Raw genomic sequence first — 15,366 nt, 5'->3', positions numbered from 1 at the left:
ATGTTTACCTCCACATGACAACTACAAGGCTGTGCCCCCCTTCCCCTACTGAAGTAGTGTAAGAGGAGGCCTGCCACAACAGAAGACTGAATAGGACCTAGAGTCCCACAACACAATCCCCAAAATATCCAGGTGTCAACCCCAAATCACTCATTATACCAAGAACCAGGAAAATTTCAACTTGAGTGAGAAAAGACCATGAACAGATGACACAGATGTGAGAATCATCTCACAAGAATTAAAGCAACTGTTATAAAGATGGGCCAACAAGCATTTTTAACACATGTAAAACAAATGAAAGAATAGAAAGTCTTACCAAAGAAATGGAAAATAAAAGAAGAACCAAATGGAAATTTTAGAATTGAAAAATGCAATAACCACAACAAATGGGATAATTAGTATTTTGTATCAGAATAGGCCTTTTGAAAATGAAAAACTCATGAGCATTTAATTTGTGCTGGTCACTATGTGAGGACTGCATGGACACAAAAAAACCCTATGGATATTATTATAACTATTTTATAGATGAGGACATGAGAAACTGAGGAGTTCAATGACTTGCCCAAGGTTATAGAGTAAGTAGCTTTCTTCTAGTTTTCTCTAATTCTCAACTCCACACTTTCCACCACTGTACTAAACAGGTTAGAATGCTTACTCTAGGTAGTAACTATCTTCCAGCTTCCTAAGTGGCCATATTCAGACGACTCTAATGTCCAGGATTTCACAAGCTGTGTTAACCCAGTGAAATATATTTTTAGAACCAAATGCATTTCATCCAACTCTTTGAACTCGTTGAGTCATATTTTGACTCTTCTTATGAAACTTTAAAAAGTATTTATACTTTTTTTCTTACTCTGTGTGTACTAAATTTTTGAGGACATGAAGTGACAAATGACAGTATCAGCTATTTCGTGGACAAAAGTTAGTTGCAATAAGAGATAAATATCTTGGGTAAACTCATTTTAAAGCCACAGGAATCTGAAGAAAATGGACCCTGAAACCTGAAAATCTTCCATATATGTAATATTTAGCTTCTGCCTATCTCTGTGTTTGAAGACAATATACTAAAAATCATGTCACATGCTCAGCAGATGTTAAAAACTCCTGATGGCTCTTACTTCCTGGTCCACATCTCAACGTGTACCATCTGTACTTGCTCTTACTCTTCCTAGAGGTAAAATCAGCAACCATTTCAATCATATGAAAAGTATTATCACTGTTCCATAACTTCAATAATCTGCATTTTGGTATTTAATATGTCTTTTGGTGTCCTTTGGCCAATCAGTATTTTGTAAGAATAAAAGATGTTCACTTAACATCTTTATACTGTGCGAGAGTAGACCACGTCATACTAAAGACAATGCAGTTCTGAAAAGGGGCGGGTTATTTTTATGAAGTGAAAGGGCAGGGAGGGAAATAGTGTGGCAGGAAGGCATTGCTCTCCCATGGTGGGAGGCGGCCATGCTGCGTGCAACTTCCCAGAATCTTCCACAGGATCCACCTGCCTCAGGACAGGCTCTTGCTGCCATCAGGACCTAAGGCCACATGGTGAGACAGGCAGCATATACCTCTTCCTTCTCATTTCCATGGCTGAGCCCCTTTCTCTGCCAAGTCTCAGTGCCCTCTCTTGTTATCTGACAGGCATGACTACTCATGCTTCCTCCTGTCCTTTGGTTCTGGGAGGCCTCCGACCTTCTTCTCCATGAAGACTTCCCACATGGAGATGCCCCCCACCCACCCAGACATAGCACCTGTTAGAATCTGACCTCTCAGCTAAGAGAGGACTCTTCAGTCTTATCTTACCTGCCTCTTGAAGGAAAAGAATATAATTGGTTAGCAAAATAATTGAGACTAAAATATAAAATAATGTAGGCTTCATGGGAGGGGTGAGTTCGTTGCATTTAGATAACTCTTTATTGTCTGACTGTGTGTCTAATTCCTGGGCTACAGGAAGCCACATTTCCACATCTAAGCCCCTCTTGATAGATACTTGCCTATTTCATGTGACTTTATTTTTCAGGATCCCAAGAAAGATTGTTAATAACTTGACATCCTTCCTGAAATACTGCTGACTTCTGGGTTATTTAGTTATGTTTTGAACTACAGCACTCAAGAGGCTATTTCCTCTTTGCCATTTTGCTTAAATTTCTCATGCTTTCCAACTTTTTAAATGTCATGTCACAGAGAAAAAATGCATCAGTGTTTGGGAACAAGATGGGGTTTAGAGCCTTGAGGCTGCTGGAGTTCTGGAAGGGCTCATCTGGGACTCTGGTACCCCAGAATCCCCTGGTCACCTGATGGTGTAGCCGCACACAGGCTGGGAAGCTACCCTTAGGTAAGTCATGGCAACTTGGTTATAACCTCCTGCTGTGAGCTGCCCATCTCCAGGATGTGACAGAGCACCACCCACCATTTTAGCAGAGCAGGGCAGTCAGAGAGAAGTGGAAATCAAATCTGCTGCTTGGGTCTGAGAAAATGAAACATTGTTGATGCAAGAGGAGAGTATAGTTGAAGAGCAGAACCTGGTATCCAAGGAGTTTGGCAACAGTAATCACCATCTAGACTCTCGGAATCAGAGCCCCTGGGAAGAATCCAAGAGGAAGGGAGGGTTCCCACTTAGCGGGCACGGCACCTGGCAGGGAATAATTCAGGGCAAGAAGCACATAGAAGACTGGCCAGGTGGCATCTGGGAAGTGGAGCCTTACATCCTATGTTTAGGATTAGGAGGCAAAAGTCATGTCGTGGGAAGGGGATGGCAAGAAAAAAGTAGATTAATAAACCAATAGATCAATACCAATTATTACAAATTATAGAAAATGCATGTAAAGTGGGCCCTTCTTTCTGTAGTAAAGGTTGCTGATACAGCATGATATAGATCATGCTGAACCAGGCTGGTATCATCTTAACCATCCTGTCCCCAGTTCCGGAGGCCATTCTAGATATTGGTACTAAAGTCATTTTGGGGTTAGAACATGTATCGCCTTCTCCAGAAAAATCCAGTCTATTTTTATTATGTTCACTGGGCTCATGATAAAATTGTGGACCAGAAATCTGTTCTGGTCCACAATTTTAGCATGACCTTAAAATAAAAGAAAGCTTTCGTGTATTCAGAATGGACTTATTTTGTACCATGTATCAGCAAATTTACAGTGAGTAGGAAGTGAATTCTCAAAAAAGAATCAACTGCCTTGATGTTGATGCGTTTGACTACGTGCTCCTCTAGATGTAGCCGATTTAACAGTGTGATGGCAATAACAGCTACCATTTCATGACGTGCATGTATGAGTGTGTGCGTGCGTGTGTGTTTGCATGCATGTGTTTGTGATTTCTCAGGGTCACAACAACCCTTATGAGTTGGATCTGCTTTTCTCATTTCACTGGGGAGAATCTCTGAAGCTCTGGCATAAATATCTTCCCCAGGGTAGTGTACAAGTAGCCTGTCTTATGTGTATCTTCCCTGGTGTGGCTACCTCATTTCTGGCAATCGGAGAGGCTTGGGGCCTCCTTGGAGACAGGGATGCAGGCAAAGGGATCCAATGGAGACAGCCTATCAGCCTGCGGAGGGAACCAGGTCATTGGCCCTGGCAGATCCTTCTGCCCATAGCTTTCTCTTGGGCTCTGACAACATCCAGGATTCAGGACTCAGCCTTGACTTTGAGAGGAGAGAAGAGACTCAGCAGACCTGGGCTTGGGTCTCTCCTCTCTCACCTACAAGGTATCCTTTCACACCTCAGCACAAAACTTCCCAGCAAAGCTCTGGAAGATTAAGCAGAACTGCAGATAGAGTGTTTCTGCATACATGAATATTAAGAAATGAAAACACAACATTCTCTGATACCAGCAAATATGCTTAGTTACCCATAGTCTTTTCTGATATAGTCAAACCAGGGAATCCATATTGACGATAGAAACTGAGTCAAGTGTTATGTGACATTTGCATTGTTCCATTGGAAGTACATCTCTATGCTATTCTTAGATTTTTAAGTTTCCAAAATTGTAAATACCTTATGTACTGATGAATATGTGTATAATTCTTTGTGGACCAGTGTCTGTGGTTCTAGAACCTAAGATTTTCTCAAAAGGCAATATGAAAAGAAACTGTTATTTGAGTGTGCTTAGGGAAACAAGAATGTTTCTATGCAATTTTTAAATATTAGATGTAAGTCTGCTCCAATGACAGCAGCTCCCTGATTTATCACTTTATACTGACGACGGTGCTTTCATTTTTATACAAACCAGTGCTTTTGGCTGCCCGTATTCGGACATGAACTTGAAAAAGGAGGCAACACTTCATGATCGTTTGAGAGAACAAACACAGGCAAATTTGGAATCAGACTCTTCACATTCAAAATCAAAAAACCTCTGTAGTTTGAACTTCAATGGAAAACATGAAAAGGTGAACAGTCAGCCAAGGTAAGAAGCTTCTTGAAAATGTGAACCAGAAAGTAAACCATGTAGAATAGTAAAAGAACAATTTTGTTAATAGTAATAGTTCCTTATCTTTCTTCAAAATAATTATTTTTATTTCTGGATATTATTACGTTCGCTGGGCTCATAAAATTCATCTAAGACTTGACCTTCATTTAAAAAATACTTTCTTTTGCTTCATCCTTAAATATTTGAATTTACTTTTTTCTAAATGTAGATACTGTATGTAAGAAGTAGAAAGTATATCTCATTTGTACAGTTCCAAAAGATTCCCTTTTATCTTAGAAAGTCTTCATTCTTTTGAATCGTTTCATAGATATTACCTCTTTTGGCACGTGGATGAGTAGCTGTATCTTCTTATTCATATCAGGATTTCCTCTCTATTATCTGTTACTTGTCTTTGTCATCTTTAATACAAATATACCTCAGATATGATTTCTTCTTACACCATATAGTTTCCATTTTGATTTGTTGACAACACATCTTCCTTTTGTTCCTAAATGTAAACTTGTGATTCTAAACATCAGTTTTCAATTTTTGTTTACATATAACTATATTCTAAGGAGCTGAAAGTAAAGCCTTGTTTGATGTTTTTTAACTTAAATGAGTAAAACAATCCAAATAACATATTTTCTCCAAAGAGCTCCATACTCCATGCTGGGAATTATAAATATAGAAAAGTCTAACACTAAGTAAATAACTGGACACCAGACAGAGATTGAGCCAAGAAAGGCTAGACAGAGAGATAAGAAATGGGCATTTTTCTGACCCTGCTGCAGGCAAAAGGAATCATGTTCAAGACCTTGAACACCCTAGACCCTGAATGTGCAAGATTTGAAAGGACAACTGGTCGCTCCTAACCTCAGAGCCTTGCTCTTTGCATTCAGCAGGTGTAGAACAAAGACACACAGGCCTCTCTGTGGGTGCAGAATTTCCACTGAAATCACTGTCAGCCCATTTGCACCTCTATTACAGGTGGGGGTGGTGCTCCTTCCCTTCTGAGGGGGCACCAGTTTATTCGGAGAATTTGGCTCATAGGATACACTTTTCACATGGGTTCCACATCCTGGACTATGGATGTTCTTTTTATTCATGCACATGTTATCTGAGAGTGTTTGGGTGACATTTGATTTTTGTTAAATTTTGAATATTTTGACTTTATTTCTGTGCACATGATTGTAGATGAGTGCTTCTCTCTATTGCATGATCTATTTCCTATGGATACACACACTTCTCTATTTTTATAGCTGTATCTGGCATTTTTATTATTTATTATACACCCACCCCTCTTGTTGAAACTTCACAGGGCCTCGTTGTTCTTTACTGCTGTTTCACACCCACACTGTTTACAACTTTAAGTAGTTGAGAGCTTGAACGTCCTTTCCATCTCCTGGCTGAGAGAGAATTTTTTCTTTTTTAACTATTTTCCAAGAAATACGGTTTGTTTATCCCAGAATCATAGAGACCAGTACATCCATTTTCCCTTAATCTTTTTGCTAGAATCTGTTGTATTTTTAAAAATAAAAACCCAGTCAGTTTCACTTGTAAATATTTTAGACATTCATCCTCAATGTCAAAAATCACAGAAATGAAACAGATCTTTGAACTGCCTTAAAAATATATATATTGCTCTCAGAGGTTAGCTAAACTTTTCTTTCCAGCAAACACAGATATGTTGCCTCCCCTATCTTGAACTCCTCTTAGGAGTTTAGCCTTTTAAACTTATTATTATGTGTTTACCATTTATTAAGGGGCTTTGTGCTGAAATATATCAGATAGGAATAATTACTGCAGATAGAAAGGAGTAGAGAATGTTAGTTGATAATCAAGCAGACAAATCACAGATTGTCCTGTTCTACCAAATCCTATGTCACCTGTAAACAACTGTGGGGCAGGAATTGTATGATACACATTGTGAATCCTCAAACCTACTTTTGCTTTTATATCTCAAGACCAAAGTCATCCTTGCATTCCAGTATCTGTCCACTGTTTTTCCTAACCAATCATCTTAATAATGTTTGGATAAATCATATTAGCAACCATCCCCCTTTTGAGTCTCCTCTCATCTCTGTGGCATCTTGTTCATAGTCTTAAATTCCAGGGCGAGGGAAAAAAAGAGAACAAAGGAATCAGCAAGGAATGATATGTAGGCTAATTATGCACAGATAAAATGTATTTTAACTCTCTCCACGGCTTACTTGTAGTACTTTCCTGAGGCTGCTTTTTCTCTAACCCAAATATTTACTCTTAAAATCATCAGATATCAGATACAGGACATGGAGAATATTTAAATTCTCTCTCCCCTATTCTGCATGTTGAGGAGAAATAACCTTTACTTGGCTCTTGTCCAAAAAATAGGAGTGAGGGTTAAATTGGTGAAAATCCGAGCTATAATTTCCACTGGCCTCCAGTCAATCCATCCACCACTGAGCTCTGGACAGGTCTTCTGTAATTTTTTATACAAGCAACATTTGTCATGCTAGAATATCCAGAGTTCCAGTCTGGGCAACAACACGAAAACCCATCTCTACAAAACACACACACACACACACACACAAAATAGCTGGGCGTGGTGGAATGTGCCTGTAATCCCAGCTACTCAGGAGGCTGAGGTGGGAGGATCACTTGAACCTAGGAGATAGAGGCTACAGTAAACTGAGATCACACCATTTCATTCTAGCCTAGGTGACAGAGTGAGACTCTGTCTAAAAAAAAAAAAAGAAAAAAGAAATATATATCTATATATCCAGACTTCTTGTAATTCAAGTGAAAAATTTACAATTAACTTTGATATGCTTCCAAATTCAGTTTGATATTGCCCAACAATTTAGAGAATTTTTTTCTTTTCCTTAACTGCTGCATCACAATTTTTTGATTATTTTTAAACAACATGTTTGCTCTTGGATTATCTTTGTATCAGGGTTATAAGTAGTAAATGTATGACTCTATTACCTGATTTCGTGGTAGAAATAGTCTGTTTATATTCACATTTTTAGTAGTCATGCTTTAATTTTGAGAGATTTGTGTATGTTACTGCTAGTTGTTTACAAGACTTATTTCTATAACAGTAAGATATAGATGTAATATTAACTGTAAAGAGTCATACTCAGAATATTAAAGTCACCATTACTGCAAAACTTAATATATTCCTTTTTTATTTGTGCTAATAGAGTGAATAGTATTATATTCATGGTGCACTAAAGGCAAATGGCTTTACACTTGAGTTTCTTTCATTTGGGTATATACGGTAGAGGAGAAATACCTTAATTCATTTAACCATTTACAGTTTGCACATACATTACCTTTGAAGCCTCCCATAATTTTGTGATTTAGGCAAAGCAGACATTATTATCATCGTAATATTGCCATTTATAGATGAGGAAATAGTAAGCTGGTAAGCTTATCTGGGACTGAAATATAGGTCTTCTGACTAAATCCAGCATATTTCTAGTACAGTAAATAAATAATCATATTGCAGAAATATCAGTGATGATAACTATCTACTATTAATAGCCTATCCTTACTTGGGGGCTGCAAAGTGTTATGCTAAACAATTTATATACATCATAGTGTTAATTTCATTTCATCCACCCAACAACCCTGTATGTGATAAGTTTTCTTATTCAGATTTTATGACATAGGCACCTAAAAATTCAGAGAGGTTGGGCAGTGTCTGAGATCATGCAGATAATAAGTCAAAAAAGTCCCACGTGCAATACAACTATGTTAGACTAGTAAAAGAATGACAACTGAAGGCTTTGGAGAGGCCCAGCTAGGTTCATATTTAGTCTATTTCTACTGATGTCTAGGATTCTCAGAGTCACCTTGTAATGCATCTGTTTCTTATTTTGTAAAAATAGAACTACCGAAGGGAAGAATCTCACCATGTTTTCCCCAAACTGTTGGTTCTTATTTGTACTATATATATTACAAAACGTCCATGTTAAGCACATTTGATTATAATATACTAAAGGCTTCTACCTGCAACAAGAGAATAAAATTAGTCATTAAAACATTTTCAGTCATAAAGAAAATTACTTTGGAATGCAGCTCCTGCCTACTCCCCATATTATCTATTAGCTGGTTTCCCCAGGCCCAGGGGAACATTTTTTTTCAGGCTTTTTTTTACCTGCCTAAGTATTCTTTAATAACCTCCTTTGCCTCCCAGAAGCATTGTTTAATGTATTCTAATTCACACAATTGATAGCACCACCATTCGTTAAAATACTGTCGTATTCTATCATTACTATTAAGAAAATCTAAGGAAATGCACAATAAAGCTTACTTTGTTTTTCCTGATGCCTGCCATGTTATAAATGTCATGCACTTTTTGAAGACCAATATTGGTATAAAAATGCCTAGGGAAAATTGTGGTAATCAGAAAGAATGGCATGTAGTCAAACAGTTCCTTAATAATCTTGATGATAAGCTGCACAGCCATGAGCCAACTGGTTTATTTCCACTAGGCAAATTAGCTGCAGTATAAATACCTTCTATGACATCCATCCTCAGAATTATAACAGTGTTAGTCGGATGTCCCACACATTCACCTTCCAAGTGAGTAAATAGGTTCTTTAATCCACCAGCCTTTTCTCTGGCTGCTTACTTTCACTTTCTCACTGCTCACTTTCACTTTCTCTCGATTCTTTGCTTTGGGAGGTAGCATCTCCTCAGTGGCCCCACTCACTCTCCATCATGGCCTGCAGTGTTGTTTCATTCCTGCCCTTGTGCCTTTGTTTCCTTTCTTGGTACCTCCTTTACGCCTGCCTACATCTCCTTCCTTGCCCATGGCTCACCTCTCTCTTGGAGTTTTCTGTGGCAGTTCCAACCTTTAAGAGCTTCTTGAAGTTGGCGATTGTGTTTTATGTGTCTCTGTATTTCTCATACTTCATGTAATACCTGACACATAGTAGGCACTCAACAATTTAAATAATTGTTGAGCAACCTACTAGGTGCCAAGGACAGTGGCCAGGCCTGAGAGGCTGAGTTACTACAAGCCAGTCCTTTCCCTGCTCTCAGCTTTCCTCTGTCCTTTTGGTCTACACCACACATCAGCAACTTATTTGTGTGTCTGCATGTACCTTTTTAATACTTTGTTGTGTGTATGCTGTGTCTTCTTAAAAAAAAAGGAAGAACCAATTTATCTTTTTGCTTTTTCTTCATTATGGTTCCCATTATAGGTCTTTAGTGTACCTGAGTTGATTGATTTCATCATATGCATTTGTTTTTCTCTTAGAGTCTCAATTCCTTCACCTGTGTAATGGTCATAAATGTGAGGCTTATATAAGATTTTGAATATAGGAATATAGCTGTAGGTAGATATAGACATTGATATAGGTGTAGACACATGAATGGGCCTGGCACATAGGAGAGACTATTGAAATAATCGTTACATATCTTTTTTCCATTTTTATGAAAACCATTGATTTTAAAGTCTTGCAGTTGGGCCAGTTCTAGTGGTGTGTATAGCACACACCTCAACACCAAGCATAGGAATTTAGACCTTTACTTAGTCTGAGATAATACTCAGCGTCTATAACTAAATTAAGCCCCTTAATCAAGTAAGCAGTGTTCAAAATACCATGACAAGCTAGAGTCCTTCTTGCCCTTTGGGGGGTTTTGACTGGACAGGAAACCCCAAGGCCTTTCAGAGAAGCCCCCTCCGGCTCCCTACCTCCAATCAGACTCTGAGGAGCCACTAGCCAGGCATGACAACTTAGGAGCTCTACAGCGGGAAAGGACTCAGGAGAGTCATTCAAATTCTCCAATGTGGAGACAAAGGTATCAATGCCAGAGAATTCTGCTATTTCATTGGCACTGTTGTCAGTGGCCCCTTCGAGCCTCTGACACCCAGGTCATCACTCTCCTTACTATTTCATACCACCACCTGCCCCAGAATTAAGATGCAGTCAGGTTGAAATTCGGTTTCGGTATATAGATAGCTGACTAACATTTACCTTTCTGAATTCAGCCATGACCATAGCCAGCTCCTGAAATTAGACATATTCATTCATTCAACATTTATCTTTTGAATAAATATTTAGAAAATACTGTTCCAAACTCCAGTGATACAGCAGTGAATAAAACAGACCAAAATCCTTGTTCTTATCAAGCTTTTCCTTGGTGATAAGAAAATCACCCAAACTAGTAAGTGGCAGGACAAGGATTTGAACTCAGGTGGGATGGCTCTTGTTTGTGCAGACTTGGCAGTAGGCATGCTCACTTGCTCACAGCATCAGTATTCATTCACTCAGCAAATATGTGTGGAACTGCTGCTGTTGCCAAGTGGTAGGGACGTGGAGATGAGCAAAATAGTTCCATCTTTGTGTGGAACCGATTTGCAGGTGAGGGAGATAGAGGAGGAAGAAAGAAAGCAAACCATTAATGAAAAGAAAATCACAGATGGTGACAGGTGCCATAGGGAAGGAACACAGAGTAGAAAGGGTGATGCTCGAAATGTTTTTGGTAATCACCTAGCGTAAAGGGCTCAGCCATGAAGGGAAAAAAGGGTTCTGTTGAATATTGTGCAGATTGAAAATGAAATGAGTCATGCCCAGATCAGCTCAGGAGCATGGAGAGGATCTGGGATGAGATGGAAGGGCCCAGCCCTTGCCAGGCTCCACCTGCCTCACTTCGTTGGCACCTCACTACAGTCCCGTGTTTCCTAAATGAATGTACAGTTATGCTGAAACATTATTAAATAACCCATGGATGCCTCGCTAGGTCTTCAAACTATTTTTCTGAGCTAATTCTCATACCGAATTTTAAAATTTATTCTAAATCTCTGGGTTTCTGGAATCCTGCCTTGGCTCAGGCTCTCGGTGACTAAATGCCACAGAACAGTATGTCCTACAATGTCCAGAGCTCCTTGCATAGAGGAAATATTAGTGTTCCCGTACCCCAGAAAAACAAAACCTTGCTGCCTGAGCACCAGAAACCAATTTTCTCATCTATATTAACCTGGCTTTAAAATAGTTATTGCTCATTCATTGTAAAGAGTAAAGTTGGGACTTCAACATGATCTTTTTTCTCATTATTATGGCAGTACTTGCTTATTATGGGAAAAGAAAAAATATGGTTGAGTAGAAAGAAAAAATTAAAAACATTAATAATAGCTACACTTTTTTCTATCAAACAGCATAACATATAGAGGTTTGTGAAAATGTAAGAATATGTCCACCTTAATAATTCCAGTAATGTAAAAGTTTTAAGAAATTAAGAATTTCTCATTCTTCACTCCTAACTCTGATGCTGCATGCTTAGGTCACTAGGGTTAACAGACTGCCACCTGCTCTCTGTACCTTTTTGGTGTTCATGTATGCACATGTGGATGTAGATAATATGTATTAGTCTATTTTCATATTGTTATGAAGAACTGCCTGAGACTGGGTAATTGATAAAGGAAAGAAGTTTAATTGACTCACAGTTCAGCATGGCTGGGGAGGCCTCAGAAAACTCACGATCATGGTGGAAGGCAAAGAGGAAGCAAGGCACTTTCTTCACAGGGTGGCAGGAAGGAGAATGAACACAGGAGGAACTATCAAACACTAATAAAACCCTCAGATCTTATAAGGACTCACTATCACGAGAACAGCATGCAGAAACTGCCTCCATAATTTAGTTACCTGCACCTGGTCTCTCCCTTGACACGTGGGTATTATGAGGATTACAATTCAAGATGAGATTTGGGTGGGAACGCAAAGTCTAACCATATCAATGTACATTCACTCTTTTAAAATGATTTATATTAACATTTTATGAATCGGCAATGTGTTTTATTTCATTTAACAATATGTCATGGATAAATTGCCATATCAACACAAAAGACCCAATGCATTATTTTTAACAACTGCATCGTATTCCATAGTGTACGCATACCATAACTCATTCAACCATTCCCCTAACGACCATGGTTTCCAGTATTTCTCCTCTTGTAATGCTATTTACAAGAGGAGAAATGTTTACAAATTATTACAAATGTAAACATTATTACAAATGTAAACATTTTCATATGGATATTATAGATCTTATTTGCTGATGATTTTTACTGCCATATTTTAAAAGAGTTCGTTACTTCTTATGTATAAACTCAGCATATTGTATGAATCCTCCAGATTGATAGAATCTCACAGGTCCTTGGTCCATTTTGCTTGACTATGAGTAAATAAATTCACATATTCAAGCCTATATACATGCATGGGAACATAGAAAGCTTGTGCAGGCCCCATAATTTGTACCAGCTCCACATCTTACATCATCACACACCACACCCCATCACTAATTCTCCGCACCCCACCCACCCTTCACCTGCAGTGGCCCTCTCTGCGTTTCCTATGATAAAATTTGTTTAGAGGCCAAGTTCAAAGTCTTCTCCTGAAGACTTTTTCTAATATCTCCCACCTTGTATGCAGAAAATGTCCTCCTGCTGTGTTATCACATAGCACAGTCTCTGTCTCTCTGATGTAGCCCTTTCTGAGTCTACTTTGTGCAGAATCTGCCCTTGTACAAGTCTGCATCCCCTAATAGGTTATGAATGTTTTGGTGGTAGAAACCATCTTGGCTGAATGCAACACCTGCAGGCAGGAAAACCTCAGAGAAATGTCAATTGAGTTTCGAGAATTTGCCTAAAAAGTCAGAGCCCATTGTCTGCCTTTCAAGCCTTAAGTTATAACTAAACGCAGTTATTGTGGCAGTTTGGGGAGCAGCTTCCCAGATAAGACAATCACATGTTTTGTGTGTGTTTTTGAAGTTATGGATTTCTCCTTCTTCCTCCTCCTCATCCTCCTCTTCTTCTCCTCTTCTTCCTCTTCCTCCTCCTCTTTCTTCTTCTCCTTCTCCTTCTTCTCCTTCTTCTTCTTCTTCTTCTTCTTCCTCCTCTTCTCTCTTCTTCTTCTTCCTCCTCTTCCTCCTCCTCCTCCTCCAGGGGTCAGTGAGCTTTATTTTTGTAAAGAGCCAGATGGTAAATATTTTAGGTGTGGCCAGCTGTAGGGTCTCTGCTACAACTAGTCAATTCAACCATCATAGTGAAAGCAGCCCTAGACAGTAAGTAGAGGAGTGAGTGTGGCTGTGTTCTAGTGAAACTTTGTTTACAAAAACAAGCAACGGGCAGGATTTGACTCATGGGGCATAGTTTGATAACTGTCATTCTAGAAGGTGTGCAGGTACAGTTAGACTAACTGGAACTAAATTCAAATCCTAGTTCTTCTACTTATTATGTGACTTTGAGCAAGCTTCTTAACCTGTCTTTTTGAACACATAAATAGAAGATTAATATTTCCTCCTTCATGTTAGGCATCTAGTTCAGGGCCTAGCACTTAATGAACACAGAAATGATAGCCACTAGTATTGTCTTGTTAAAGGGAATGGAAGCCTAGAAAGAGGATCAGAGGGGGCCGGGCACAGTGGTGCATGCCTGTAATCCCAGCACTTTGGGGCCAAGGCGAGTGGATCACCTGAGGCCAGGAGTTCGAGACCAGCCTGACTAATATGGTGAATTTCCGTCTTTACCAAATACAAAAAAAAAAAAATAGCCAAGTATGATGGCACATGCCTGTAATTCCAGCTACTTAGGAGACTGAGGCAGGAGAGTTGCTTGAACCCAGGAGGCGGAGGTTGCAGTGAGCTGAGATTGTACTATTGCACTCCACCCTGGGCAACAAGAGCGAAACTCTGTCTCAAAAAAAAAAAAAAAGAAAGAAAGAAAGTGGGTCAGAGAACATGCAGGTCCCTTCATCCAACTGGAAGTAGAAAATCCTAAGTAAAGAGGACTTTGAAAAACAATGGATAGCAGAGACTCTTGGGTGACAGTGACAGCTTTTGCCTTTAGGTCATGTGCACCTCTCTGTAGAATCAATCAGGTATAAGCAGATACACAGGTCTCTTGACACTTGCCACAGCAATGTTATTAATAAAATACTTGGAAGATTGTTTAGGATGCCTGGAGCTATTATGACTATATAAAAGCTATGGGCCAGGCTTGGGGAGGAATAATTCGTGAAACAGTAATACATCCCCGGAGATTGAGACATAGATTGAGACTGTTTTAACTAAAACACAAATGAGATATTCATCTTTGGCTCCTGACTGGCCTAGTCATTTCCAAACATGTCTACTGGCTGTATGCAGTGGATTTTTTTGAGATGCACACTCCTCTGTGACTTTTCCCACTGCCCACAAGATGAAGCCCACATCCTCGAGAACCCATGCAAGGCCCTCCACAGCTGGCTTCAGCTTGTTCTGTTAAGCTGCCTTTCCTCTCATGGTGTTTCAGCCACATAAGTCAATTAGCTTATTCAGGTCCTCAAAACACTTCCCCCTCCCACGTTGCTTATGCTCATTCTATTCAACCTTAATTCTACAGACCTTTAGAAACCCATCAGTCACCCCCATCTCCATTCTCTGAAGACCCCACTGGCCCAGCACCAGTCACAGGCTCTGCCTGTGACTTCCCTTTATCCATGCCTTCCATAAATAATCAGTAAACCCTACATTATTGGAAGGTGATGTGCAAAGCAGAAGGAAACCTGGATTTGGAGTCCAAAGACTTCAGATTGAACTTCATTTTGGCTCCATTAAGACCTGATTTTGGCTCCATTATCGACTCATTGTGTGTCCAAGATGGGGTAGGTTGTTGAATGTTTCTGAGCCCAGTCTCTGAACTTGTAAAACAAGAGTGCTGTCCCAACCTCGTAGAGTTTTTGCGAGAATGAAATGTGAAATGAAAAGGCTACGAGTCCTTAGTAGGTACCTACCTCCTGGGAGTTCCTAGGAAATGCTAACTGAATCTGAACTGCTCACAGCGTTTGGCTTGGCGTAGCTCCCTAGTGATGTAATCATTTGAAAGCAAGACTGTACTGAAATATGATTAATTACAGTATTTTACATTTAAAAAAAAAACCAAAACTCAATAAATTTATTCTAAAATGTTTTTTAAAATAC

At 39.3% G+C, this 15,366-nt stretch overlaps 1 protein-coding gene across 10 annotated transcripts in view; it reads left to right on the top strand.

The window, feature by feature from the left end:
* L3MBTL4 (L3MBTL histone methyl-lysine binding protein 4) overlaps positions 1 to 15,366 on the top strand; it is a 461,651-nt gene that overhangs the window by 312,822 nt on the left and 133,463 nt on the right. For all 10 annotated transcript variants that reach the window (XR_010343647.1, XM_064379410.1, XM_064379409.1 and 7 more), the window contains one exon: positions 4,240 to 4,413. Coding sequence is in view for 9 of the 10 variants with exons in the window: in XM_064379410.1 (XP_064235480.1) it covers positions 4,240 to 4,413 (174 nt within the window). In the remaining variant the exon portion in view is untranslated. The remainder of the gene's footprint in view (positions 1 to 4,239; positions 4,414 to 15,366) is intronic.

This window comes from Aotus nancymaae, unplaced genomic scaffold (assembly GCF_030222135.1).
Source record: "Aotus nancymaae isolate 86718 unplaced genomic scaffold, 86718_ANA_hifiasm-v0.15.2.pri h1tg000020l, whole genome shotgun sequence".
NCBI classification, from domain to species: Eukaryota; Metazoa; Chordata; class Mammalia; order Primates; family Aotidae; genus Aotus; species Aotus nancymaae.
This window is presented reverse-complemented; position numbering and strand designations above follow the sequence as displayed.